Source organism: Microcaecilia unicolor, chromosome 7 (genome assembly GCF_901765095.1).
Source record: "Microcaecilia unicolor chromosome 7, aMicUni1.1, whole genome shotgun sequence".
Taxonomy (NCBI): domain Eukaryota; kingdom Metazoa; phylum Chordata; class Amphibia; order Gymnophiona; family Siphonopidae; genus Microcaecilia; species Microcaecilia unicolor.
The window spans coordinates 217,894,378-217,906,447 of record NC_044037.1 but is presented as its reverse complement, the minus strand read 5'-3'; the positions used below and the strand labels follow the sequence as shown (position 1 = coordinate 217,906,447).

Genomic DNA, 12,070 nt, shown 5'->3' with positions numbered 1-12,070 from the left:
TTTTTTAAAAGACTGAGGCCCGATATTTAGCAGCACTTATCTAGGTAACAGCAGCACTTACTCAGATAGGTGTCAATCATCAGGCCAGCCAGTGATTTCCAGCAGTATTATCCAGATAATGCAGCTGAAAAATCATTACTGACCACCTTGCACTATCTGGATAGTGCTGAGGCAGTCTGGGGGTAGAGCTAAGGAAGAGCCAAACATTATCCAGGTACCACAGATATTCTACGCCTTGACCTGATAAGTATATGGGTAAGTTATGATAGCAAAGCTAACATATCTGGATACTTATTCGGGTACAGGCACTGATTATTGGTCACACCTTAATAAGCTCCAGCAGATGGCTTATATCCTGATATTCAGCACCAGAATCTGGGTACTGGCTGCTGCAAAATATCCAATTTTAACTTTAAATGCTGTGGTCAGCATTTGAAGTCAACACTGACCACAGTATTTAGATATGGAGGTAGACGGTTGAGTTTTCAGTGAGTAAAATAACAAAACATACAGGGCTATTTAATAACAGAATGTACTAATGCCATTAACATGCTCTAATTGTCAGTAAATTGCCTCTTTAATATTAATATTATCTCACAGGATTAGGATCACGCATTTGACAAAGTGGATTCTGGCCCTTAAAGCTCATGCCTTAGTAAATTGATTAGTCTATATGGTGCCATCTGCCTCTGTCATTTATCGTGGATCCCATCCCTTACATGGGTCTTGATTTCTTCTTCTTCTTTTTTAAAAATGTTATTTATACGCATTTCTTGATTTCTTTTTTAATGGGGTGCTGCTCTCTGGGGATGTGTGTTACATGGATTACTATCCAGCTTATAATCGAACGAGAATAACGCCCAAGTTCCGACCTAAATCGGGAGATGGGCGTTCTTCTCACAAAAACAAATAAAGCGGTATAATCGAAAGCCGAACTTTGGACGCTTTCAACTGCACTCCGTCGCGGATGCGGACAAAGTTGACGGGGGCGTATCGAAGGCGTGTCGAAGGCGGAACTGGGGCGTGGTTATCGGGCGAACAGAGATGGGCGCCCTTCGCCGATAATGGAACAGTTTTGAGCTAGAATTTAGGACACTTTTCCTGGACCCTGTTTTTTGACGAATAAGGCCCCCAAAAGTGCCCTAAATGACCAGATGACCCCCAGAGGGAGTCGGGGATGACCTCCCCTGACTCCCCCAGTGGTCACTAACCCCCTCCCACCACAACAAATGATGTTTCACAACTTTTTACTTTCACCCTCAAATGTCATACCCTCCTCCCAAGCAGCAGTATGCAGGTCCCTGGAGCAGTTGTTAGGGGGTGCAGTGGACGTCAGGCAGGTGGACCCAGGCCCATCCCCCCCCTACCTGTTACAATTGTGCTGCTTAATGCTACTAGTCGTCCAACCCCCCCAAACCCACTGTACCCACATGTAGGTGCCCCCCTTCACCTCTTAGGGCTATAGTAATGATGTAGACTTGTGGGCAGTGGGTTTTGAGGGGGATTTGGGGGGCTCAACACCCAAGGGAAGGGTGCTATGCACCTGGGAGCTCTTTTACCTTTTATTTGGTTTTTGTAAAAGTGCCCCCTAGGGTGCCCGGTTGGTGTCCTGGCATGTGAGGGGGACCAGTGCACTATGAATCCTGGCCCCTCCCACGAACAAATGCCTTGGATTTATTCGTTTTTGAGCTGGGCGATTTCATATTCCATTATCGCTGAAAAGCAAAAACGCCCAGCTCACACCTTGACGAATAAAACATGGGCGTCTTTTTCTTTTAAAAAATACGATCCGCCCCGCCCCTTCACGGACCCGTTCTCGGAGATAAACGCCCATGGAGATAGGCGTTTCTGTTCCATTATGCCCCTCCATGTGCTTTTTCTCTTGTTTTATATACGTTCTGTACTGTGGGTGTAGTTTCTTTGTATAGAGAATTTTGCATCTAGGTTATTTTTCACATCTTTCTACCTGTAAGGCCTACATGTAATCAGGGGTAGTGGGAGGGGGCCAGAGCCTGAGGTGGGGGGGGGGCACATTTTGGTCTGCTGCCCCACTGCCGCCCCCCTACCACCTCGTTGACCCCCTGCCACACTGCCATTCCCCACCCACTGCTGAAGCGAATACCTTGGCTGGCGGGGGTCCCCAACCCCCACCAGCTGAAGCGTTGTCCAACACTGGTCTCCAGCACTGCCGCATTGCTTGCCCTGCTCTGTCTTCCCCTCATGTCCTGCACACTCCTTCTAGTGAAATTGAGCATGCTCAGTTTCACTAAAAGGAGCGTGCCGGACGTGAGGGAAAGACAGAGCAGGGCAGGCATAGCAGCGCCACCGGAGACCAGTGCTGGACAACAATTCAGCTGGCAGGGTTTGGGGACCTCTGCCAGCAAAACCAGGGGTCCAGAGGAAATTTGGGGGGGGGGGCAGGCCCCTGTGGCCCTACATAGCTACACCACTGCATATAATTTGGGTCATCTGGGGGGGGGAGGGGGTAATTTTATAAAGGTTTTCTGTATGTGAAGCCCGTTTTACATGAGGAAAAGGCCTTTTATAAAAATGTGTGGTTGTGTAGAAACATAGGGCTCAATATCATGGCCACCAATATTCAGTGGCACTTAACCAAGCAGGGCTGCTGAATATCGGCTCTGACCACCATGGCACTGCCCAGTAAGTGCCGTTGAAGTCTATGATCAGAATCAGGGAGGAACCACCTGCTATGTGGACACCAGCCATATTTTGGGCCAGTGCACTGACAGCTAAGTGGGCAGATAAGACCACAAAAAAGGCAGTCCTATCTTTGCCCACTTAGGGGTCCTTTTACCAAGCTGCGGTAAAGAGTGGCTTTAGAATGCCCTTATGTGGGTCTTTTCCACATGCTATGGCCATTTTTACTGCAGCCTGAAATTGCTGATTTTTCATGTTCCCAATCAATGCTAATGTTGCCATTAAATGCGGAGCCATTGACAAAAATTAAGGTGTGAGCCCTCACTGCCACCCATCCTGTAGGTGATAAGGGCTCATACGCTAATCCTGTGTTAATCAGTTAGCATGTGCTAATGTCGCTGTGCTAATTGATTTGCACTGTCATTAACACTCTCCCCTTCCATATACACCCCTCAGAGAAAAATTCAGAAAAAACTTTTAACGTGTGGTTTGCGCGTGCACAAACAAATCTTACCATAGCATGCCTCAGTGCATCTCACTGTAAACCCTTTTAAGCTTCAATAAGCATGTGCTAGTGCACACTACAGCTTAGTAAAAGGACCCCTTACTTTTGCAGGTGCTGGCACTGAATATCAGTCAGCACGCACATAACTTACAGGTTGTTGACTGACCTGGATATTCAGGGGCCCTTTTACAAAGGCATGGTAGGCTCTATGCACATGCAGCGCATGCCAAAATGAGACTACCAGCAGCTAATGCACCCCTTGGCGGTAATTTCAGATTTGGCGCACTCCCATACTGTTGGACAAATTATTTTTTTATTTCCTACCACGCGCAGGGTTTCCGGCATTACTTGGAAGTTGGTGCATGCCGACTGGCCACTGCACATGTAGCGTGTGAGCCCTTACGCTAGATCAAGGGGTGGTGTTAAGGGCTCAGGCCGTAAATAGGTGCACACTGGTTTCAATTTTACCGCAGGTCCTTACCCGGCCCATTGAAAAAAAAAACCCTTTTTCCCAGATGTGGTAAAAACTGGCCTGGGGCGTGCCAAATAATAGACGCCCACACTACTGCAGGCCACTTTTTGCCACAGCTTAGTAAAAGGCCCCCCTCAATACCAGTGCCCTGACATGGTTCAGCATGAATATTTGGGCTTATTTCTGCCTGTGGCTGTGAGTGGCTTAAAAACCACTGACTGTCATAGGCTGAATATATTAAAAAAAAAGAAGAAAATGACAGCAGATAAAGACCATAGGGTCTATCCAGTTTGACCATCTGCATACTCATATAAAAAACTATGCATTCCAAAGATTGCAAATACTCGTGTAGGTATTCCCCAGGCAGTAGTTTGGATCAAGTGGAGGTAGAGTTGTGATGTATGCCCATGTTTAAATGCACAGGTCTTATGTTGATGTCCAGTATCTATGCACACATTTACACCATTTTTGAAGCAGGCATAAATCTGTGCATTTGCATTTGTACCCTATGGTACTGACTTTATAGAACTAGGGATATAACCACCATCTTAATCAATCAACATGGGTGTGATCTGATAGAACAGACCTCTATAAGTCTATGTCCATGTTTGCTTATTATTATTTAATATGCTGTATGTAGCTTTGGGTGATAGTCTTTCCATAAGGTGAGCAGCAGGTTGTAAATAATAGATAAAATGGACCCTCAGATTGGTTCAAATACCACTGAGCAGCTAAGGATCTCTGTTCTGGACTGAAACATTTAAATTATGTATAATTAAATGCTTGAATTTTCATTACCTGTCTGTAATTTGGAGCTCTTGTCCATCTTTCATCCACTGAATTAAAATATCAGGCTCTGAGACTTCACATTCAAAAGTGGCTCTCTTCTTCTCAATAACCTTGATATCCTTAATGTGTTTCCTAAATTCAATGTGGCGAGCTAGGGAAATTTCACATACAATATTTTTGTTACTATTCACTGAATAAACACAATTACAGTATCATCCAAATGTGAAATGTCAAAGACAGTACCTTCTACATATAAGGTGGCTGATGATACAGCTTTTCCAGCAACAAAACTATAATCTGCTGCATCCCCAAAGTGAACATTTCTTATGGTAAGAGAATGTGAAAGATTTTTGGATTTTATTTGGCAGTGATCAGTTGATTTGATCTCAATACCATTCTTCAGCCACTTGTAGGCAATGCCTTCATGGTTCACAGTTACTTCAAATGTGATTGTGTCTTTTTCTTCAGCTTTCATGTCCTTGAGCATGGATGTTATCAAGATAGCTGCAAGAAAGAACAAAACATACATGCTAAAAATGAGCAAGGATAATGACATATCAAAGTATTCAGAGGTTGCGATAATTATATTTCTAGGTGTTTTTTTACAGAATGTGCTTGAGAATGTCTTATGTTGATGTCTGTGCCCTTTTTCAGTTCAACATGTAACTCTTTGTTTTAGAAAATTACACCTGTAAGCTCTGTGGAACAGATGAATATGCTGACTATGGGCCCTGTTTACAAAGACACACTAGCGGTTTTAGCGCATGCTAACCATGTAGATGCCCATAATATTCCTAAGGGTGTCTATGTGGTTAGCACGCACTAAGTTTTAGCACAAGCTAAAAACGCTAGCAAAAAACACTAGTACGCCTTTGTAAACAGGGCCCTATATCAGATACCGTAAGATGGCCTCTTTTCCCTCATCTGAATTCACATAAGCACATATTTTTTATAAGCCACTGAACCTACATATGGAAGGAGGAATTTTATAAAGGATAATTCATACAAATATGCCGATATATGTGCCTAAAATGTCTCTCATACCAGTAGTCTCTGCAGACAAGTAAGTGCTATGACAATTAGAGGCATATTTTTATTTTATTAATTTATTTCTTGAATTTATATCCCGCTTTAATAACAAAGCGGATTACAAGATAAAAACATTCATAAAAACAACAGACAATACAAAACTTTCATACAATCTAAATCAATACTGTATACTGTGTAGTGCAGGAAGAGCTGTAGGACAAATTGAAGATCAATCCTCCATAAAAGCCGTCACAAAATATGGGACTTGAGTGTAGGTGTGTTTAGGGCCGGAGTTTGGGCAGAGATTAAGGGTATGAAATATGCACCTATGTGCATCTCTTACATTATATAGAGCTGCCTATAGATTTCCTTCAGTACCCAAAGATGGTTTCATGTGTAGCATCTGTATGACACTTATTGCTTGCAGCAATGTAGCAACAGTGACTCGTTAACTGGCACGTTTATGTACCAGAAAGCTTGATGATATTTTTCACAGTAGGGGGGTCAATATTAAGCCATCGGTGGTCTGTGGGTTTTTTGGTCACTGGTGGCGTTATGCCCGGATATTCAATGTTGGGCCATGTCCAAACACCAGCATTGAATATCTGGGTTAAGTGCAATATTCAGCACTTAACTGCCTAAGCAAAACTGGATAAAGCTGGACTGAGGTTTTCTTTTTTAACAAGCATCAGTAAGCCCGAGGGCTTACCAAATGCTAAATCAGGACTACCGCCAGCCCAACAGGGCCGCCGATAGTAGTTCCACCCCGAGCATGTGCCATTTCTGGGGAAAAAAGAAACCCCCTAAAAATGGCTTGTGCAGCAGTAACCCGGCGGTAATAGGGCATTGCGCTGCCCAGTTACTGCCGGGTTGCCATGGGATCCCTTATCGCCACCTCAATGGGTGGCGGTAAAGGCTCCTCACCACATAGCCTTGTAGTAAGAGTTCTCTTATCATATGGCCATGTTTGTCTGGGGGCTCCCCCCCCCCCACCCACGTGGTAAAAAGGGCCCGGCCGCTAGTGAAGGGACCTTTTTCCCTCAGTTCAATATTTTTGCAGTCCAATTTGTTTGATTAACTTAAGTGGTTAAGTGCTGAATATTCACACTTAACCACATAAGTGCCGACTCCGACCCCAGACCGTCCACAAAGTAGCCAGCTATGGCTTTAGCGGTTAATGCTGATATTCAACTGCATTAACCGGTTAAGTGTGGACAGCTCTGCACATGCAATGTCACTGGCCAGGAGCCTCTTCACCTCAGTTAATCACTTTGAATATTGATCCCATAATTTATAAATTTAGAAAAAAACTGTATGATAATTCAGTGTCTGACTTACGTTTCACGGTCAGAGTTGCACTAACTTTGTCATTCCCACAGACAAAGGTATATTCTGCAGAATCTTCAGAGCTTGTGTTCATAATAATCAGCTGGTGGAGTTTCCCCTGAACCACTATTTTAAATTTCTGACTCATTTCAATTTCAACTCCATTTTTCAACCAAACAGCGGGAACATTAAAATGAGACACTTCACATTCAAAAGAAGCCGTTTTTGTTTCAGGCACTTCAACACTCTTCATAGTTTTTGTGATGTGTAATGCTAAGGTGCAAAAAATAGAATGAAAAATTATGTATGTAATTTGGCAATTAGAAAAGAGCATGCAATTTTGGGAATGGGTGTCTGAGTCAGGACAGAGAAACAATGATATAAACACTTACTCTCTACAAACAGTTTTGCCTTGCATTCCAGTTGTCCAACCACAGCAGTGTACTCTCCAGCATCAGCTGGGGTTATATTTTGCAGTACCAGTTTGTGAACTTTCCTTTCTGAAACCATTCTGTACTTGTCGCTTGGCTTAATCTCCAAATTCTTGTAAAACCATTTAATAGGTACAGTATCATGGGAGACACTAACTTCGAAGGAAGCCATGGTGTTTTCCAAAGCAGTAACATCTTTTGGCTTCTTGATAATCTTGACAGCTTAAATAAATCACATGATAAAAACCATATAAGAATTTTGAGCTGGAAATAATCTATAATTATAGTTACATCTAACATTAACCTAGGATAACTTACTTTCAACATGAAGTCTGGCATTGGCTGCAATCTTTCCAAGTTTAAAACTGTACACAGATTCATCAATGACAGCACAACATTTAACTCTGAGTTTATAAATATTTCCTTCAACTGAGATTTCGTATTTGTCATTTGATTCCAGTTCAACGCCATTTTTAATCCACTGAGCTCCTTTCACATCAGGGTGTGTTAGCTCAATAGTAAAGACAGCATCCTGTGTTTCTGTCACAGTCAGGTTTTTTAAAGTCTTCTTGATCTTAACAGCTGAAAAATATGCAAATTTAGTTATTGAAATAAAATAATTTGCAAAAAGATCTAAAAGATTGCCTAGTTACAAAACTGTAATAACAAATAGAGATGCATCAGAATACCACAATCCATTGTCATGATCAAAACCATCACTCATTATCATCCAATTGTTCAATGTATCTGAGCTAAAAGATTAGGTTTGACTGGGATGAGGGACAATTTGTAATGTATATGTTTTGATTATTAGAAAATCAGCAACTATTACTGTTATAATAGTGTAGCTAAAGAGGCAAGACTTGAATAAGGTAATATTCAAAAGGAATTATCCATCTAGTGGCTGCCACTATGCAAATGTTTCCTATCCATGGATTTTCAGCAGCACTATTTGGATAGAGCCATTGAAAATCTCTTCTGACCACTCCAGCACTATTCATATGGTGACAGAACAGAGAAAGGGTGGAGAGCAGGTGTTTCACCCTTGCTACACAAATAGTAGCAATGTTCAGTCACTATCTGTATAGCTAAGTAGTATAAATTAGGAAAAATAAATTGGGATCTTAAATTAACCACACAACTATACATAAAGGAGGGAGGATTATATATATGACACCTAAAAAATCTGTGGCGCCTAGATTTAGGTGTGGTATATAGAATATGCTTAGTTGATATCCCAGCTCCTAAAACTATGTACATTCATTTACACCAACGAAAACGTGGTGTGAATCCCAGTGTGTAGATGTAGGCACATTGGGCCATATTCTATAACTATGCGTGTAAATTTTGGAAAGCCCACAAAATGCCTGTTTTTCAGTCCATAACCACACCCCTTTTTGGCCGCATGTATTAGAAGGTAGGCACACTGTGTTACAGAATACACTTAGTGAGTTGTGCGCGTAAATTCTATTTATTGTCAATTAGTGCTCATTATTGTTTGTTAAGTGCTGTTATCAACACTGATTAGCTTGTTAAGCAAATTAACTTACATATGTTGCTATACAATATGCCTGGATTCTGACATGGATATTTAGGTGCGCTATACAGAATCCGGGGGATAATAGCTCAGTATCACTGTTATATATTTATAGGGCAATTCTATAACTAAGCATGTGTATATCCCCCTAATTCTATATTTGGTGCTCAAAATTGCATGTGCAAATTTGGGCAAGCACCCAATTTGCACATGCAATTTAATTGCTTAACAAGCCAATAGGTGCTGAGAATTGGGCATTACCAATTACTAGTGCTAACTGGCAATAATTTAAATTTACATATGCATCTTTATAGTGGCCATTGTACAAAGATGCACACATAAATTGATCCGATGGTTGGGGCTTGGCCATGGGAGGGGCATGGGCAGCTCAGGGGCATTCCTGGAATTTGTGTGTACTGTTACAGAATAAGGCATTTATATGCATTAATTCCCAAATTCTATACAGTTGGGCACCCCAATTTCCAACTAGCATGCAAATTTGGGCATACAAGTTATAGAATAGTGAGATGCTGTTTGCCTAACTTAATTGTTAAATTAGGTGCCAATTTGTGTTAAGTACCAATAATAGTCCTTAATGGTGTTAATTGGTGCTAATTGGCACTAGTTTGTAGTAATGCACACAACTGCATGAAGGTGCTATTCTATAAACATAGCTTCTAAATGCCATAGCATGCAACTAAAAAGGGGGCATGCCCATAGGCAGGTTAGGGGCGTGTCTTACAGTTGCACATGTAGGTTACAGAATACCATTACTTACGCACACAACTGCCAACTTTATGTGACTAGCATTCACACCAGCCTTTGACATGGCATAATTGCTTGCACCTAAAGTTCGGTGCAGACATGCCGACTGACAGCCTATTCTACAATGGCAATTTTGCACACAATTGCCATTACAGAATTGGCACTTCGTGTCCATATTTTCAGCACCTTTTGTAGAATCTGCCCCTAAGAGAACATAACTGCTGTAGCACATAACTGCACAGAGGGAGTATACAGGGGTGGAGCTTACAGTTATAGCGGGAGATTCTATATATGGTGCCTAAAAAATCGACACTGACTAAGCATATTCTACTGTATAATAGGTACCTAGATTTATGCGCCGATTATAGAATACGCTTAGTTGATATTTCAGCATTTAAATCCACGCGTATCTATTTACACAAATCAAAATGTGGCGTAAATCCCAGCACATAGATTTAGGCGCACTGGGCCATATTTCAAAACGCCCATTTCCCCGCCAATAACCACACCCCTTTTTGCTTGTGCACATTAGAAGTTCAGCGTGCATTGTAACAGAATACACTTAGCGAGTTGTGTGCCTAAATTCTAATCAGTGCCAATTAGTGCTCATTATTTCTTAAGTGCTGTTATCAGCACTCATTAGCTTGTTAAGTTATGCGTGTTGTTTTAGAATCTGCACCAATTTCAGCACCAATCTCTAGGTATGCTATATAGAATCTGGGGGATAACTTACAGATTAATGTAATTCACGCATGTCCTTACAGCATTTATGTACCAGCAGTTACGCCAAATCAAGGGCTGGTATAACTGCTGGCATGTACATTTTAGGCACACTGATGGTGGATTCTGCTACTATTTTATAATGGCATCTTGGTGCCCAGATTCTGTTATAGAATAGCTGCTCACCGCAATGCATCAGGGTGCCTAACAGGGAGATGCTCTGTTATAGATTGCTTACCAGCAACAAGCATTGTCTACATATATCTGTTGCCACCGCCTATGCAGACAGTGGTGCTGAATATAGGTGTTTTTAAAATGCTGTGGCTAGCATTTAAAAATAAAATGTTTACAATTCTGGATGAATAGAATAATGAGCTACCTGTGCTCTTTATCTTACTTTCACTTTTCCATATAAGCTAAACATTTTGTTCTCGAACTGTTTCTTTGCAAGCTATTTATCTCATATTGATCATTCCATAGTGGCTATAATGTCACTAATAAAATTGCGCTTACTGCATATTCCAATCAGATCTCCATTCTATCAGAGGTAACTTGACACATTTCCTCTCTGGATGCTCTATGGACTTAAGTCATTACTTGAAAGTGAGAATTAAAACTACTTCTATTTCTAAAATAATGTACAACATAGGGAGAATATAGCTTATATTGTATATATACATAAATAAATAAACACATACACACATACGTATACTAAATATTAAATATTTTGGAAAACTGTAACAATGCAGGTTTGCTAAAATCACAGCAATACTAACCTTCAACTTTTAGCTTAGCACTTGTTTTAGAGCTTGCCACTTGATAAGAATATTCACCAATATCATCAAGTTTGGCTACTCTAATTACAAGTTGTCTTTTTGTGCCATCTGATTCACTTTTGACACTGTCAGTGAAAGGCAGTGGTTTTCCTTCCTTCAGCCACTTGCCCTCTGATTCTGGGTTAGCTACTTCACACTCAAAGACAGCTCTCTGAGACTCTGCCACTGTTAGATCCACAAGTGGTTTGCTGATTGCGCCGCCTGCAGGGAAAGAGGAATAGGAACATTACATTGTATTGTCTTGTGTCTTTCAGCTGTGTTGCAATGCAGTGATTAAATGATGTGCTGAATAATCATAACCAAGTTCTTTTTTTTTTTGGTAACTCAGAGGACAAAAGTGCGCTAGGGGCACTCCCACCATGTTCCCGTGAAGTTCTTTACTACATGGTAGATTTATTCACAGTTAGCACAGATGCATTTACCGCTTCCACACTCATTCTCCACCTGTAACCCTTCTATTTTCTGCCCCATTATAGGTATGCAATTACTATGGGGTCCTCTTACTAAGCTGTGAGAAAAAGGGTCCCGCAGTAGCCAGGGATCTTTTTTACTGCAATGGGTAAAATGCCCCCCAAAAATGGCTGTGTGGTAAGATTACTCTTACCACGTGGCCATGCGGCGGGGAGCACTTACCGCTACCGAGGTGGCAGTAAGGGCTCCCGCAGTAACCTGGCAGTAACTGGGCAGCATACAGCAATGCCAGATTCCTGCTAGGTTAGCGTTGTGCTATATATAAAAAAATTTCTGGTGCACCGGAAACAATCCGCGCTGGGCCAGAAATAATTCTGGGATAGTGTGCGGTAAGCCCACATTGGGCTTACCATCACTTTGTAAAAGGGCCCCATGTGAACTGGCACACATTGTTCATGCCAGTGTAGTAATGGTTACTGCTCTTGTGTGCTAACAGTGTGTACTAATTCATGTGCTAACTGCTATAAGCAAGTTAGTAAAAAGGCCTATAGTTTATCTCATGAATATACTGAACACAGCAATTTTGTCACT

The 12,070-nt window shown here is 41.6% G+C and overlaps 1 protein-coding gene across 1 annotated transcript in view; it reads right to left on the bottom strand.

Annotated features, from left to right (window-relative positions):
* The window catches only part of TTN (titin), a 470,266-nt gene that overhangs the window by 382,458 nt on the left and 75,738 nt on the right, over window positions 1-12,070 (bottom strand). Inside the window, exons 30-35 of the mRNA XM_030210848.1 lie at window positions 11,009-11,269; window positions 7,529-7,792; window positions 7,172-7,432; window positions 6,792-7,052; window positions 4,668-4,928; window positions 4,434-4,575 (exon numbers count right to left, since the gene is read on the bottom strand). Coding sequence (XP_030066708.1) covers window positions 4,434-4,575; window positions 4,668-4,928; window positions 6,792-7,052; window positions 7,172-7,432; window positions 7,529-7,792; window positions 11,009-11,269 — 1,450 coding nt within the window. The remainder of the gene's footprint in view (window positions 1-4,433; window positions 4,576-4,667; window positions 4,929-6,791; window positions 7,053-7,171; window positions 7,433-7,528; window positions 7,793-11,008; window positions 11,270-12,070) is intronic.